This window comes from Encephalitozoon cuniculi, chromosome X, assembly GCF_000091225.2.
Source record: "Encephalitozoon cuniculi GB-M1 chromosome X, complete sequence".
Classification (NCBI taxonomy): domain Eukaryota; kingdom Fungi; phylum Microsporidia; family Unikaryonidae; genus Encephalitozoon; species Encephalitozoon cuniculi.
The window spans coordinates 1-14,546 of NC_003236.1; the positions used below are offsets into that span (position 1 = coordinate 1).

The 14,546-nt window shown below is 51.3% G+C and overlaps 13 protein-coding genes across 13 annotated transcripts; 5 read left to right on the forward strand and 8 right to left on the reverse strand.

The window, feature by feature from the left end:
• Positions 1-694: 694 nt before the first annotated feature.
• Positions 695-1,954, reverse strand: ECU10_0010 (uncharacterized protein; the record flags this gene model as incomplete). Its single annotated transcript, NM_001041950.2, has 1 exon — positions 695-1,954. The coding sequence occupies one exon, from the start codon at positions 1,952-1,954 to the stop codon at positions 695-697; it is 1,260 nt and encodes a 419-aa protein (NP_586117.2).
• A 28-nt stretch (positions 1,955-1,982) lies between these two features.
• ECU10_0020 (uncharacterized protein) lies at positions 1,983-2,618 on the reverse strand (the record flags this gene model as incomplete). Its single annotated transcript, NM_001041951.1, has 1 exon — positions 1,983-2,618. One exon carries the CDS (start codon positions 2,616-2,618, stop codon positions 1,983-1,985), a length of 636 nt encoding a protein of 211 aa, NP_586118.1.
• A 584-nt stretch (positions 2,619-3,202) lies between these two features.
• On the forward strand, positions 3,203-3,985 carry ECU10_0030 (uncharacterized protein; the record flags this gene model as incomplete). The annotated part of the gene is made up of 1 exon (NM_001041952.1): positions 3,203-3,985. The coding sequence occupies one exon, from the start codon at positions 3,203-3,205 to the stop codon at positions 3,983-3,985; it is 783 nt and encodes a 260-aa protein (NP_586119.1).
• Positions 3,986-4,748: 763 nt separating this feature from the next.
• Positions 4,749-5,156, reverse strand: ECU10_0040 (uncharacterized protein; the record flags this gene model as incomplete). Its single annotated transcript, NM_001041953.1, has 1 exon — positions 4,749-5,156. One exon carries the CDS (start codon positions 5,154-5,156, stop codon positions 4,749-4,751), a length of 408 nt encoding a protein of 135 aa, NP_586120.1.
• A 539-nt stretch (positions 5,157-5,695) lies between these two features.
• Positions 5,696-7,600, reverse strand: ECU10_0050 (uncharacterized protein; the record flags this gene model as incomplete). Its single annotated transcript, NM_001041954.1, has 1 exon — positions 5,696-7,600. The coding sequence occupies one exon, from the start codon at positions 7,598-7,600 to the stop codon at positions 5,696-5,698; it is 1,905 nt and encodes a 634-aa protein (NP_586121.1).
• A 927-nt stretch (positions 7,601-8,527) lies between these two features.
• ECU10_0060 (uncharacterized protein) lies at positions 8,528-9,013 on the reverse strand (the record flags this gene model as incomplete). Its single annotated transcript, NM_001041955.2, has 1 exon — positions 8,528-9,013. One exon carries the CDS (start codon positions 9,011-9,013, stop codon positions 8,528-8,530), a length of 486 nt encoding a protein of 161 aa, NP_586122.2.
• A 114-nt stretch (positions 9,014-9,127) lies between these two features.
• On the forward strand, positions 9,128-9,340 carry ECU10_0065 (uncharacterized protein; the record flags this gene model as incomplete). Its single annotated transcript, NM_001415248.1, has 1 exon — positions 9,128-9,340. The coding sequence occupies one exon, from the start codon at positions 9,128-9,130 to the stop codon at positions 9,338-9,340; it is 213 nt and encodes a 70-aa protein (NP_001402540.1).
• An 81-nt stretch (positions 9,341-9,421) lies between these two features.
• On the forward strand, positions 9,422-9,790 carry ECU10_0070 (uncharacterized protein; the record flags this gene model as incomplete). Its single annotated transcript, NM_001041956.1, has 1 exon — positions 9,422-9,790. One exon carries the CDS (start codon positions 9,422-9,424, stop codon positions 9,788-9,790), a length of 369 nt encoding a protein of 122 aa, NP_586123.1.
• Positions 9,791-9,826: 36 nt separating this feature from the next.
• On the reverse strand, positions 9,827-10,669 carry ECU10_0080 (uncharacterized protein; the record flags this gene model as incomplete). Its single annotated transcript, NM_001041957.1, has 1 exon — positions 9,827-10,669. The coding sequence occupies one exon, from the start codon at positions 10,667-10,669 to the stop codon at positions 9,827-9,829; it is 843 nt and encodes a 280-aa protein (NP_586124.1).
• A 164-nt stretch (positions 10,670-10,833) lies between these two features.
• Positions 10,834-11,043, forward strand: ECU10_0085 (uncharacterized protein; the record flags this gene model as incomplete). The annotated part of the gene is made up of 1 exon (NM_001415249.1): positions 10,834-11,043. The coding sequence occupies one exon, from the start codon at positions 10,834-10,836 to the stop codon at positions 11,041-11,043; it is 210 nt and encodes a 69-aa protein (NP_001402541.1).
• A 453-nt stretch (positions 11,044-11,496) lies between these two features.
• On the reverse strand, positions 11,497-12,120 carry ECU10_0090 (ADP ribosylation factor 1; the record flags this gene model as incomplete). The annotated part of the gene is made up of 1 exon (NM_001041958.1): positions 11,497-12,120. One exon carries the CDS (start codon positions 12,118-12,120, stop codon positions 11,497-11,499), a length of 624 nt encoding a protein of 207 aa, NP_586125.1.
• Positions 12,121-12,150: 30 nt separating this feature from the next.
• ECU10_0110 (uncharacterized protein) lies at positions 12,151-13,380 on the forward strand (the record flags this gene model as incomplete). Its single annotated transcript, NM_001041959.1, has 1 exon — positions 12,151-13,380. One exon carries the CDS (start codon positions 12,151-12,153, stop codon positions 13,378-13,380), a length of 1,230 nt encoding a protein of 409 aa, NP_586126.1.
• Positions 13,381-13,413: 33 nt separating this feature from the next.
• On the reverse strand, positions 13,414-14,469 carry ECU10_0120 (cyclin-dependent protein kinase; the record flags this gene model as incomplete). The annotated part of the gene is made up of 1 exon (NM_001041960.1): positions 13,414-14,469. One exon carries the CDS (start codon positions 14,467-14,469, stop codon positions 13,414-13,416), a length of 1,056 nt encoding a protein of 351 aa, NP_586127.1.
• Positions 14,470-14,546: the final 77 nt, after the last annotated feature.

A 14,546-nucleotide genomic window follows, 5' to 3' on the forward strand; every position in this document is an offset into this window, starting at 1 on the left:
GTTCCGGGGAGAGTCCTTTTCTCAGATTCATCACCGTGCTCTTCCAATCCTCATACTCAGCAGCCCAGTATCTTCTCCTGCCCCACACTAGCTGGAAGGAAACTGGAAAGTAGCGGTTCAATCTTCCTTTCTACAACTCTCCCCTCTTTTATTGTATCCATCGTCTATCTCCTCTCCGTCTCCTGCCGCCTTGTTCCAGGACAAACCGCCTTCACAAATACCAATTCCAGCGTCCTTATCGACATCCCGATCCTACTATGCTCTGTAGGAAGTCTATCACTTATCTTAAAAGAGCCCAAGTATCGTTCCTACCTTGCAATCGTATCCCCTACACTCTCCTGCTAAGACTGCTCAGGAAGAAGCACTGCACCCCTGGAAAAAGCACTCTGCCTACTGCACCATCGAGAGTGGCTGTCCTTGCCCTCTTGCTGTCCCTATGGCTTATGGTGTATGGATCTATAGTCATTGTGTATAATCTCCTCTGCCTACTAATGAGGCAGAGACACGTGCCAAAAGCTGATCAATAAATAACCTCCTATCCTCCATCTGCAATGTCTCCAACCACCACATAAGAAGAAACATCCGCCAGACAAATCCAAGCCAGAGGAGACCAACTTGCTGCCCAAAAATGTGTAGCAGAGAACAGGACACAAGCATAACACTATTTGCTTTATTCATCATCGCACCACACCACTCAGATCACACATGGCCTGCAATAAACAATAAGACGACGGAGAACCTCAGAGGTATCCGAAGGATTCTTCCACACTATCTGAAATGATCCTGTCTCCTTCACCGTTTCAAACCTTACTCCTTTTGGATACACAAACTTGTCCGCATCCTCACATTCTTCACCCTCGTCTACCCTGCCTACATCACTTGCTTCAACAACCCCTGGGTTTATAACATCTCCTATCGACCCTATACTGGTTGGCTTGAACCTCAGGTGGTACACAACCGGACATCCATCCCCATCCTTGAACGTCCCAACCTCCACCACTCCTGTCATCCTCTGTCCCCCAGTCTCAAGAGCTCCAATCGCCACCATCCTCTGCCTCTCACTCCCGCCCTTCCTGTACTTTCCTGCATCCATGAAGAATCTGTCTGCATCTTCACTCCTGAGAAGTTCCAGCACACCCGTTATATCATGCACTATTTTCTGCTCCTTGATCTCTTCAAGAGACCTTCCCTTCCACCTCTCCTCACTTCCCTTGTCCCACTCCTCCTTGATCTTCTCAGGGCTCTTCGTCCACCGAAGAACCCTTCTGTGGATCTTGAAACACTTCCGACCACCCTTGCTCTTCTTCTTGCCCCCCTTGCTGCGTGCACCTCCAACCTCCACCGGCAGCGCCTCTACTTCCCCGCCCTGCTCAGCCTCCTCTACCTCGCTCTCCTTCTTCTCCTCCTCTTGTTCCGAGGGTGCAGAAGCACTCTTCCCCTTCCTCCCCCTCTTACTCTTCGCCTTCTCCTCCTTACTCTTCGCCTTCTCCTCGTCCCCCACCAGCTCTTTCACACTCCTTTCCGTTTCCTCTTCTCTTTTCCTCTGTCTTTCTCTGACTACACCTGCAACCCTGTCTACATATCTTTTGTCTATATCCTTTCCCTCCTTCCCCAGCAGCATCTGCCTAACCAACTCTTTGGTGACCTCTCCTCCATATTCTCTGTGTGCATCCAGCAACAGCACGTCATCAACAACAATATATTCTAGATATCTTGCATCTTTGGCCTTATCTTCGCTGAATTCCTCTTTCAAAGTCTTCTTCATACCTCCCTCGGCTAGCAATCCCAGAAGCTCCTCCTCCCTCAGCCCAAGACAGATCTCCTTGCATGCATTGCACACTATCTTCTCCACCTCAGCTATCCGTTCCCATCTTTCTATACTATAGAGAAACCCTCCCCATTCTTTAGCACTCCTCCAATCCTCCAGGTACACCTTCTTTTCCTCTTCAGACATTCCAGCAGGCGGGTTTTCTATCATGTCGTCAAGCATTCTCATGACATCTCTTCCATATCTTACTATGCCCCCCCCCCGCTACCCTTCCACTGCATTCTAACATCCTCCCGCACACCATTTCCAGCAATTCACTGAACGTCTTGTTCCCTCTCATGTACACCTTTGATGTACCTTCAGATATATTCCTTAGATACCCCCTCATTCTTTCGTCAAACAGCCTCTCAAACCGATCATCATCCTTGTACTGCACCGAGCTGACCAGAAACTCCCACACTGCATAACAAATATCGCTTCTCAAAAAAGATACAACATTCTCTATCTGCTTGGTGTCCTTCTTCAAGTCACCGAACTTTGTCGTTGGCAATGCTGCAATGTTATACCCTTTGAACATAAACGGAACCACTATCACTTGACCATCTGGATTGAATGTCAAAGAAACACTCTCCCTTGTCTCCAAAGAGCAATACACTACATCAACCGCACTGATTAATGTCCATGCCGCATACCTCATAAGGCAGGCCCCCTCTCCACCTAATATACTATCTCCTTTATGCAAAGGGGTCTGTACACCATCTCCCTTCATAACGATGGCTCTGCACTCTCTGCACTCCTCCAAGACCCCACTCCTGCTACTGGGCTCCAACCCCACCATTCGGCCAATCATATGGCACCACACCACATAAGGCAACTGAGAACCCCGCCAACAACAGGGCTCACCACATCAACACACACATTCTCGAGCACTTCCCCACCCCATCATCTCTCCGGGCCCAGAGACTGCCACACACAACTACACGAAGCATGCAACGCCTTCCCATTCTTTGTGTCTGCTTGGCATTCTAGAGACTCAATAAATGGCTAGTCACCCAGCACCATCCCAAGCTGCCCAGGTATGACATTAAATGTCTATCATATCATATTTATTCACAATCTATGGTATGGGATGGCCCACATCATCACACTTCCCAAACGGCGAAATTGCTCCCTTTCTTGTCCTTCCAGAGTCCGTGGGCCCGAACATCTGGCAGTAGACCACACTCTCTCCTCTCCCGCCCTTGCAAAGCCTAACCTTCCCGTCCTCTCCACGCCAGAACCATGTAGCCCTCCTGCCAATCCATATCCCCGCCATCAAATCCAGTTCCCCCAGCAATACACGCCATATTGTACCCATAACGAAGGCTTCATTAATTCCCCACACTCCCAATCATATCAATATATCCATTTCATCCATATTTCTCCTTTACCCACATGAACACTACGCACGTTCCAGAGCCACACAGAACAGAGCAACACACCGAGAACCAGCCACACTGGAAGAAGATCCTCGGTATTGCTCCATTCGTGTCAATTGCATTCCCTGCCGTCATGTACTTCATCCTCACCAAAGACAGTTTCAAAGATAGCCCTTTCCTCAAATTCATCACTGTCCTCCTCCCCTATCTACATCCGCCAGTCCTGCATCTTCTCCTGCTCCACACCAACTGGAGGAAGACCCACAAGTCCAAACACACCATACTCTACTGCCTCGTCAACCTCTTGCTTCTTGCATTTGCCGTCGCCAACATTCTTTCCATCGTTGCACTCATTGTTGATAAACAGAAAAGGACTGATGATCTACTCCTCCACTCCATCATCCTCCCTTCCTTCTTCATACCTCCCGCCTATCTCCTCTCCACCTCCTGCTGCCTTGTTCCAGGACAGATTGGATTCACAGATACCGGCATCAACGTCATCATCGACATCCTGATACTAATATGCCCTGCAATAAGCTTAGTACTTGTGGATGAAAAATCCAAGTACTATCCCTACTCTACCGCCATCCCTTCTATCCTCATCCTGGTAAGACTGTTCAGGGAGAAATGCTCTCCGCCCAAGCAGAGTTCTCCACCCATCCCAACCTGGAGAGTAGCTGCCTTTGTCTTCATACTCGTCCTTGCTGTACTTGTCTATGGACTCTTGGGATCTGGATCTATAATCACACTGTACGATCACTTCCATCCACCTAAAGGTGCAGATGCTACTTCTTCATAAGAAATCGCCAAATAAACAGCTCTCCACAATCACCATACATACACGTGTGCTACACAAACAACCTAGAGAAGACCAACACATTGCACCGAAGAGTGCGCAGTAGAGAACAGAGTAGCATCGCACACCACTTTTGTTTTATTCACCAACAACCCCACAACACCACTCACATCACGCATGGCCTGCACTGAATAGTAAGACGACCGAGAACCTCAGAGGTGTTCGAAGGATCCCCACCCACACTCTTCTTCTTCCCCTCCTTCTTACTCTATGCCTTCCACTCATCTTTTAGAAGTCTCCTCATACTCTTTTCTATCTCCCTTTCTCTTCTTCTATGTCTTTCCTTGACTACATTTGCAACCTTGTCGGCATATCTATCTCTTGTCTATCTCCTCTCCCTCACCAGCTGCATCTGCTGGACCAACTCCCTCGTAACCTCCTCTCCATACTCCCTATGTCCATCCAATAGCTCTCGTCATTAACAATAGCATATTCTAAATATGATGCCGCATTGCTGGCTGCATCTTCGCTAAACTTTTCCTTCAAAGACCTCTCGCACTTCCCTCAGCAAACAATCCCATCACCTCCTCTTTCAAACCGAGCCAGATCTCCTTGCATCCATTGCACACTATCACTTCAGTATCAATCAGCCGCCTCCATCTTTCTGTACTACAGAGGGACTCTCCGCGCCTCCTGGCCGCACTAGAGCCCCGAGGTTCGTCCCTCTCTTTTCTTCAGACATCAAGGTAGGCATCCTTTCGCCCCATCAACCATCTTTATAGTCCTCTCTCCATACCTTGCCATCTGCCCATCCCCCCTCCGTTCCAGAGGAATCCTCTTCGTACACCATCTCCAACAGCTCGCAAACATCTTGTTTCTGCTGGCGTATATCCTTGATACTCCCGAAGATACACCCTCCCATTCTTTCATCAAACAGCCTCTCAAACCGATCATCAGGTTGCACACCACATTGTCCATCGTAAACTCCCAAAGACCCTCTCTTGGTCTTTCTCTTCAAGTCGCTGAACTTCGCTGTCGGTAATCCAACAATGCTATGCCCTTTCAAAAGAAACGGAAACACTATCACCTGAATGCCGGGTGAACATCTAAAAGTAGTAGCCGGACAAGTCCCGAAGAGCAGTGGATTACCCCAACCATAGCAACTAATATCCATCGATCATCCCTCCACCTCATAGGATAGGCCTTTCTTCTTATCTAATCTATCGCTGCCTCCTTTCCTACAATATCACGGACATCAAAAACAGGTGCTGTTTGCTGTCTTCCACAGACAACTGCCCCGCTCTGTACAGTAGGTTCCGTCTACATTCCCCTTGTCTTCTACAATCTGGAATCCGGGATATAAGATTGTTGGCCCTCTGTTCCCATCGAGCAGTCCTAGTTCCAGGAGCTTCTTCCCGTGACAAGGATAAGATCGAGCTCTCCACCCACTCCGAGCAAGCCACATCCCAGCGCCCATAAAATAGGCACTAATCCCGTCATCCAATGATTAACCTGGCCATCTGTGACTGCAGCACCACACATAACAATTCTCAGAAGAGACAGCAATCACACAGGTAGCTCCACCGCCACAACGCACAAGCACTGCTTCCCACAACCGCTCTAACTCCAGAGCCGAACGCCATATCTCTCTATCCCTCTCCACCTGTCATAACATTGAAGCATTTACTCTACCTATCCTACATGCTCACCCCATCAAGTCTCGGGAATCCGAAGAATAGTGAGAGTCCGGAGAACCTCGCTGGTGTTCTTGCGATTCCGATACTCTATCCTGAACTCATTCCTATTACTCGTCATTTCACACCGGACACCAGAAGGATACCGAAACCCAAACATATCCGAGGACTTCTCCTTCTTTATCTCATCCACATCATCATACTTCCCAAACGACGAGCCTCCAACCCTTCCTGTCCTCTCAGTCTCCGTGGGCCTGAACATCAGGTGGTAGACCACACTCTCTCCTCCCTCGCCCTTGAAAAGCCCAACCTCGACCTTTCCCACCTTCTTCTCCCCTCCCTCCTCAAGTATCCCGTTTGCTACCATCTTCCATCTCTCACTCTTGCCCTTCATGTACTTGCCTGTCCGGACAAAAAACCTGTCACACTTCTCCTTATCCCTGAGGAGCTTCATCACTTCCACTATATCATGCACCTTCTTCTGCTCCTTAATCTCTTCAATCGATCTATTTTTCCACTTCTTCTCATAGCCCTCATCCAACTCACGCTTGATCTCCCCAGCATCCTTCTTCCACCGGAGAACCCGGCTGTGCACCTTATAATGGTGTTCTTCACTTATCCTCTTTTCTCCCGATCCCTTCTTCTTGCGCCAAGCTTCCCCAACCGCCATCTCTTCCAGCGGATCCTCTGCCTCTACACCCCCTTCTTCCCCTCGGTCCTCCTCCTTACTCTCCCCTGCGCCCTTATTACCTCTCTTCCTCTTGCCTCTCCCTTTACTCTCCTCCTTACTCTCCCCTGCACCCCTATTACCTCTCTTCTTCTTGCCTCTCCCTTTACTCTCCTCCCTCTTCTCCCTCTCCTCCCTCTCTACCATCCTTAACAGCTCCTCCTCATTCTTGGCCCTTTCCTCCTCCTTTCTCTTTCTTTCTTCCATCTCTCTCATTTCTTCCAACCTTTTTCTCTCTCTAACAGAACACACTGCACTCATGACATCCGAGTCCTCAATGTCCTTGTCCTCCACAAACACCTTTCTGACTAGTTCCGCCACAACGTCCATACACTTATACTTCTTATGCGTACTTATCAGCATGTAATGGTCCATATGATCAATTAGTGGATCTTCCACATCCCTTTCCACACCTCCTCTCATCACCTTCATGTTTAGATATCTTGAGTATATCTCCATGGTAAACTCTTTTCTATCCTCTTCCCTTCTCCAGATCTGCTCACATGCATCGCACATTATCTTCTGTGCCTCAACTATCTCCTTTTGCTTATCCTCGGTACACAGCATCTTCCCATACTCCTTAACTCTCTGAAGCATTTCTACCTCTCTTCTTCTTTCATCCTCACGCAAAGAATCCGGGAGCTCCAAAATCCTTGTCTCTGCACCGTTAGAAAGCAAGTCCCCAAACTTTATCAGCATGTCTGCATTCTGCTTGAACATCTTATTCACCAGGTCTACAAACTTCATCCCGCACTTCCCTCCCGTATCCTTGTAAAGAGCAACATCATCCAATCTCTGCGGCGAACTCATCTCCAAAACCTCACATATTAAATCCATAATCCAGTCGTTATTCTTGGGTACATATATGTATACCATCGAATGCCACACCAGACTTCGAAGCCTTCTAATGACCTCCTCCACATACACCCTCTCCTCCTTCTCAATATCCCGATATCTCGCTGCCGGTGACACAACAACCTTATCCTTGTGGAAAATAACCGGAACCAACACCCTTGTCTCGAAGTTTCCTCCATCCTCGAGCGACTCCACCATTTCTATTTCAGAGTCGCTCAGCCTGCGGGAAAAGAGCCTTTCAAGTGCCTCTTTCATCTCCCTCATTTCTCTAGTCTCCTCCACCTGAGAGCCATACAGCTCTCCAACCAACCCAACCACATACACCATCCATGTCCTCATCATCCGAGGGTGTCTGACTTCCAAACATCCATTGTGCCGCTCCTTTCCCCTTCCCTTTCAAGACACTTCATCTCCAGAGCCTCATTGACCCACCGCTTATTATCTAATTATCTAATATTCCATAGCATCATTTACCCGCACATATCACGCCGCTAAGCATCCCAGGAGAGGAGAAAGCCGAGACCCCGTCACAGTCGCGCCCACCCCAGCAGCATTCCTTATCCCATATCAACGCCACCGCTATCCACATAGAATGGCACAAACACAAGTCCCACACTAACATAAAGCCCAGCAGGAGGTTCCGCAAAACCTAATCACACTAACTTACCACATTTATTTCTCATCCTCGGGCCCAGTCACACCGGCCACCACTTCTGCCACTTTTGATGCCCAAGCCCGCCATCATGTAATCCAAGCCTGCAGACCACGCTCTCCGTGCTGCAGAGCACTGTCCCAAGAGTAACAAACTCCGCAGCACCTCCAACAGACCCCGAGTCCTGCCCAGGCTGCAGTCAAATGTCCTTGCCAACTCCATCATAAAGACAGGCTCCACTACAATCCTACTGGGCTGTTCCCCACTCCATCCGCTATCCTATATCTGCCTCTTCCATTGAGAGAAAGCCCCACAAAATGAAGAGAAGAAGCACAAACAGCCCCACAATCTCCCTACTCCCAACCGTCCTTGAGCCTTTCTGCCCAGGAGGCACGCTTCCCTGCAGTCGAGTACTCCATATATCCCCACCCCGCAGGAAAGAAGAAGGAAGCCTCCTGGACAAGGAGCAGAGGACAAGTGCACCAACAGACAGAAGGAAGGCCTCCACCGCCGCCATCCTCCGGAAGAACAACCGACGCTCCCCCCGCCAAGAACTCCGGCAAACCCGGCAACCCACTTGATTTCCTTACACAGCCATGCATCAGAGCCTGCCACCGCTAGCTCCTGCTCATAAATGCATTGAGCATCACAACCCTCCTCTGCTTCTTGTTGAAGAACAGGAACGAAAAGTACCAGAGGCAGTCCTCAAACGGCCCCATCCTGTTTTCGTACGAAAATATCTCGCACCCGCCCAGAGAGACAGACCTGTGGAGAATCACCTCAAGAAACCCCACGAACTCCTTCACATCGTCGCTGTTCTTATGTGTCGTACTGATCGAGTACGTCATCTCGTTCAGGACCTCTGCCAGAGTCTTCCTCCTGAACGACCCCCACGACTCCCCGCAGAAGTCGTAGTCTGGAAACCGGAGCTCCAGCGCGGACAGGAGGTATCCAAGGGGCTTTTCCACAAACCTACCCCTCTGCCGCCTGCTCGACTTGCAGGAGTATGCCTCGATCTCGATGTTCAGCAGGGGATTGAGGTCCTGCAGCTTCTGGAAGAGTTTGTTTGTTTTGGATATGCATCCCAGCTCCAGGTATCTCATAAAGGGCTGCCCGGCCGCTCCATAAATCCCTGCCGAGGAGTGCCTGCAACCCTGCCCTTGGCGCCTCCCTGCGGGCCCACAAGAAGCCCCAGCCCCGGAGCCCCACTTTCCTGGATGCTCGACCCGTTCTGCTTTCTGAAGATGTATCTGAAGGAGAGGGTGGAGGTCAAGACGAAGAGTGGAGAGGCATACACAGGAACTCTGGAGGGATTTGACGAGCACATAAATCTGATGCTGACATGCTCCTCTGTCGAGGGCTCCGAGGACAAGGTGCTGTTTCTGAGGGGAGAAAACATTCTCTTCGTCGGCCCGAGGCTGCTTCTCTAGGCTCGTCCCGGCATCCCTCTGCCCTGTCCCCCCGGCCATCCTCCGATTTTTGCTCTCAAATCTTTTCCATTCCGAAGCCCTATGAAGATCGAGGCATCGGCTCTCAGGCAGCTGGGCATCAAGCAGATTGAGGAGAGGGCTGCAGAGATCAAGGCGGACCTGGCGGCCCTCCGGCAGAAGAAGAACAGCGGGGATGTCGGCGCGAACGACATAAAGACGGCCAAAAAGAACTTGGCCCGCGCACTCACTGTCCGGCGCGAGAAGATTCTTGAGGAGCTGGTTGAGGCGTACAGGGGAACTCCTGTCTCCAAGCTTCCGAAGGAGCTCAGACCCAAGCTGAACAGGAGCAAGAGACGGGCCCTTACAAAGACACAGCTTAGAAGAAAGACAAGGAGACAAAGAGCAAGAATGAGTAAGTTCCCGAGGGTTATATTTGCCTACAACGAATAAACCGTATTATTCCTCCGTCATCCTCCCTGGAGTCTGTCACGCCACCCTGGCCCACGTAAGCCCAGAAAGGCGCCACCCTCCTCTGCCGCCCCCAGGCTCAAACCTTCCCTGTGCAAGAAACACATGCCTGCCGCTCCTCCCTGCTGCCTCAACCTCAAAGCGCGACTCAAACCTCTTTTCCCTGGCGCTTCCGGACGTCTCGATCCTCCTGATGTCAACCACCTCTGCCCCAGGCCCGCAGCTCCTTTCCATCTCCTTGCCAAGATTGCATACGTCTGCCTCCCCGCTCTCCGAACACAGATGCCTCGCCCCGCCGCCAGATCCTATGCTCCCGAATATCCCGGGCACCAGACAGTCCTCAATCTCCCTTATCACAGAGTCGTTGTGCCCCAGCCCGCCAAGGGACCAGATCCACGACCACAGGGACCGCATCCTCTGGCCCACTCCCGTCCTGTACACCGCCAGCCCTCCATCCACCCTCTGCGTCCTGCACCCTCCATCTGCAGCGGGCGCACCGCGAGACTCCCCGCCCCGGACTCCTCCATAGTACTGCGGAATCCCAAACATCGTGTCCAGCCTCCTCTGCATCCCGCCCTGCTTCCCCAGAGCCCCTGCAGGCCAGAGCCCGGGGCCCCTGGCCATTCCGAGGACTGCCTCTATCGACGCGTCCGAAAGCCTCATCCCGCGGACCGACGCCTCAAGCACCCTGCTCCCGGCACCAAACACACGGGTGCCCCGAACAAAGGACACACACCTTGTGTATTCCCTTGCCACCGAGGCACAAGCATCCCGAAGCCTGCCGCTCGCCTCAAGCTCGGCCCTAAGATTCCTTCCAAACACCTCGCCACAGCCCCTTGCTGCTTGCCACAGGCGTCCCATTCCAGGGCCCCTGCCCGCAGCACTTACACCACTGCCCGCAATATCTCAACCCGCGCAGACAGCCCAGATTAGTGGTCAGCTCGCCCGCCCCCTGACCAATGGGCGTCCTCCGTCCATTTCAAAATAAGCTGCTAAGTATATCTTGGAAACCATTGACTTGCAAAATGGTCTTTTCCTCCCTCATCGACGGAAACGACATAATTGCAAGTCTCCACACGCTGTCCATAGTCCTCCTCGTAGCGGTGATCGGGATCACTGCAGCAAGGACGTTTCCCAGGCTGATGGCCACAAGAAGGAGCAGGAGCAGCGGGGCAATAGAAAAGAGAATCGACGGGTCGTTTGCCAAGACGGAATCTAAAATTAAAGAAAATTAATGCTTGCCTCGGTAGAGACTCTGTAAATAGATCTGCAGCAGAAAGCCCATGGAAGGCTTCAGCCGCGACGAGCTTGCACTTGTGAGAAACGAGATAGCTTCCGGGCTCCGGGCCGACACAAGAAAAAGTGAGGAGGAAAGAAGGACAGTAAGACCTAGCTCCACTGAAGATTAGCTGTCCTTGTCTCATTTTTATCACATTTGTTTATTGGTGAACAAAAAGTGAATTTTCCATCACTATTTGTCTTTGATTATATTAATAAGATGCTGGCGCATGCGACAGGAAAATAAATGCGAGCCATGACTAGCTCTTTTGATTATTATTTTTTTCTATTTTCTTATTTTCACTACCTATTAATTAATTTATAGGTCTTTTATATACAAGAAGATAAATAACCTGTGTGTTGAAGCCCAGGAATTGAGATCTTCTAGAGCTTGATTTAAACCTTTAATTTTATAAAGCCTCTGCCCTTGGCATTTTCTCAAGCTCCTTGTTCAGCCACCTGAATGCGTCGATGATCTCCCTCCCATTCTCGTCGTTGGCAGATGTCATCGACCCAGCCTGCAGAACGCTGATCGGCACAACCTGCGACGGGCCGTTGTACCTTTCGAGGTTGAACTCGTTCCTGATGCTCTTCACCACCTCGCTCCTCTCGTGCTCCCTTATCAGGTCGATCTTGTTCGCAAGCACAAGAAGAGGCCTGGGGCTGTTCAGGATGTTCAGTATCCTCCACAGCTCCTCGCCAGACTTCCCGAATCTCTGCGGGTCTGCACAGTCAACCATGTATATGATTCCACACCCCTCGTTTATGTACTGGTGCCAGAACCTCATGAACGAGTTCTGCCCTCCGATGTCCCACACCTGGAACTTCATGCTCCCAAGGGTGACGTTTTCGCAGTTGAATCCAAGTGTTGGGACTGTCTGGTGCACCTCTCCGGTCTGTAGGTACAGCAGAAGCGTCGTCTTCCCAGCCCCGTCGAGCCCGATCATTGTTATCGATCTCTCGGACTGCCCGGAGAATAGCCCCCGGAGCTTTGTGTACAGCAGGTTGTTCACCTTGGACATCATGTTCCCCATTGTTTACCCTCCAATGTTTTTGTTTTTTATATGCTCTGTTTCGATCCTGCGTGGGCCCTTGCGGCCTCTGCCTCCGGGTATCTAGAGAGGAAGGATCAAACAAATTCAACACACATCCTCGGAATGAAACAGGGAATCAATATAAGAGAGGCGGGCGTCCTGTGGCATATGAGGAGAGGAGTAGGCATTGCAGTATTTATTATTCCGGGGATTGTGTGCGATGTCATAAGGCTTATCCCCAAGTGCGATTCGACATGCATGAAGGGGAGGCTTCTGGCGTCGTACTACCCGGGGCCGGTGGTTCTGTCGCCTGCATATTTTCCTGGCAAGAGTGTGGCCGGCAAGAACCCCAGGACGGTCAAGGCGGCAGCGGTGAGCACAGGCAGCCGCAGGACAAGCATGAGCGAGCCTCAGACAATAAGGATCCCCTCAGTTGTCCGGACGACAGTAACAAACACTGTTCTGAAGACTTTGGTGATGGAGGCGCCAAGGAGCGTACAGTCGTCTGCTGTGATGGTGCAGCCTAGATATCTGGTGCAGACTGTGACGGCGTCTGCGATCTCTATGAATGCGGCTGTGGGCCCTAGACAAGACGCAAGGCTTCCTCCTTTGTCCCGTGCTGCCCAGCCGCAGGCGGACGGGCTTGAGGCAATCAACAGGATAGGAAAGAGAGTGAATCTGATCTACAGCATAATCAGTGTCCTGAAACAAAGATACCTGCAGGCTCCTCCCCATCAGCCTGGGCTTGTGCTTGTTGCACCTGTGGTAACCATTACTGTCCAGAAGACGGTGACGCTGACTCCGGTGCAAAGAAGCAGCACGCCTCTCTCCAGACCGCCTGTTGCAATGAGCACGCTCACCAAGTATGTTGCCCAGGCCTCGCAGACAGAAAATAAGTCTCGGGTGCAGCTACCCAGCACAGCCTGTGCATCTCCCCCGAAGGAGGGCGGCAAGGCCAGTCAAGATACCGGAAAGCATCGGAAGACAGACGCAGAGGAGAGCAGCAGCTCGGACTCGAGCTCTATGTCCTCCGAGAAGGCAGAGAAGCCCCTGTACATGCTGAAGTCTGGCGGGCATGGAAGGAGGAAGGCAAGGAAAGGAGATTTGTTTATTGATTGTTATTTGAAAGGAAGCTTGTCCAGGTGCACCGAGGACAACCTCGAGGGGAGGACGGACATAGGCGATGCAGTAGTCTACAGAAATGATTTCGACAGCGGCGATGAGGTGATATATCTCAGCGATCTGATGATGGGAGGGTGATTAACCCCATGTCAATTAAAAACGTGTTTCTTTCTAGGCGCAGTTTTCGTGTGTCTTCAGGTCGTCGAAGAACGGGTGGCTCAGGGCGTCGGATGCAGTGATCCTGGACGAGGAGCAGAGATCGAGCATCCTGTAGAGCAGGTCGTATCCGTCGCTCCCGACCTCCGCCCACGGGTTCAGCGACTCGACAATCGTCTCGAACGGGATTCTTTCCTCTGGAATTGAGTCTATGTTTGATCTCCACACCCTTCCGTAGAACTTTGCGGCCTTTCGCATCTCTGCATGCCCGAAGATCGTTGCAATCTCGACGATCGAGTCGATGTCGTCCGAGGAGTAGAAGAAGGGGTACTGTGTGGTCAGGATCGTCAGGAAAATCACGCCGACAGACCACATGTCTATGGCTCCTGTCTGGCGCTGGCACCGGAACAGAACCTCGGGTGCCCTGAACCCCCGGGTCCCTGCTCTTGGCGCCTTCATCGGCGGCCTGCCGTCTCTTTCGTAGTATCCCGGAGGCTTGGTCTTCGACACAACAGAGTTGAAGAAAAGCAGAGGCCCCGCAGGCTTTGCACCACCCTCTGCATGCTGCCCCTCGCTGTACTCCTCGTACTGTGCCAGCCCAAAGTCTATGAGCATTCCCCTTCCGGACTCCTTGTTGTACAGGAAGTTTCCCGGCTTCAGGTCTCTGTGCATTATTCCGTTGCTGTGCACGTGCTCTATTGCAATCAGAAGGTTGTGCAGGTACCGCTTGATGTCCGCCAGATTTGCATTCGAGATGAACTCCCTGAAGTCGATCGGCTCGAAGTATGGAAAAACAGCAACCACCTGGTCCTCGTTCCGGAAGCATCCGAGAAGCCCCATGCAGTTCTTCCTTCCGCCAAGAGTCTTCAGAAACATCATCTCGTCCAGAACCCTTGCAGGCGAGCTGGTCCTTGTTATTGCCTTCAGGGCAACATACCTTCCGGACTCTGCATCCAGAGCCTTGTACACAACGCTGAACGACCCCTCGCCGATCTTCTCGATGGGCGTGTATTTTGGCATGACGAACGATATATGCCTCAGATCGGACTCCAGGATCTTCTCTTCCTCCATGCACCCTTTGCGGATTTTTTATTTTAAGGCAAGATTGGGTCGTGTGCTGTGTCCCTGGCTGCGGCTGTGGGCAGCAA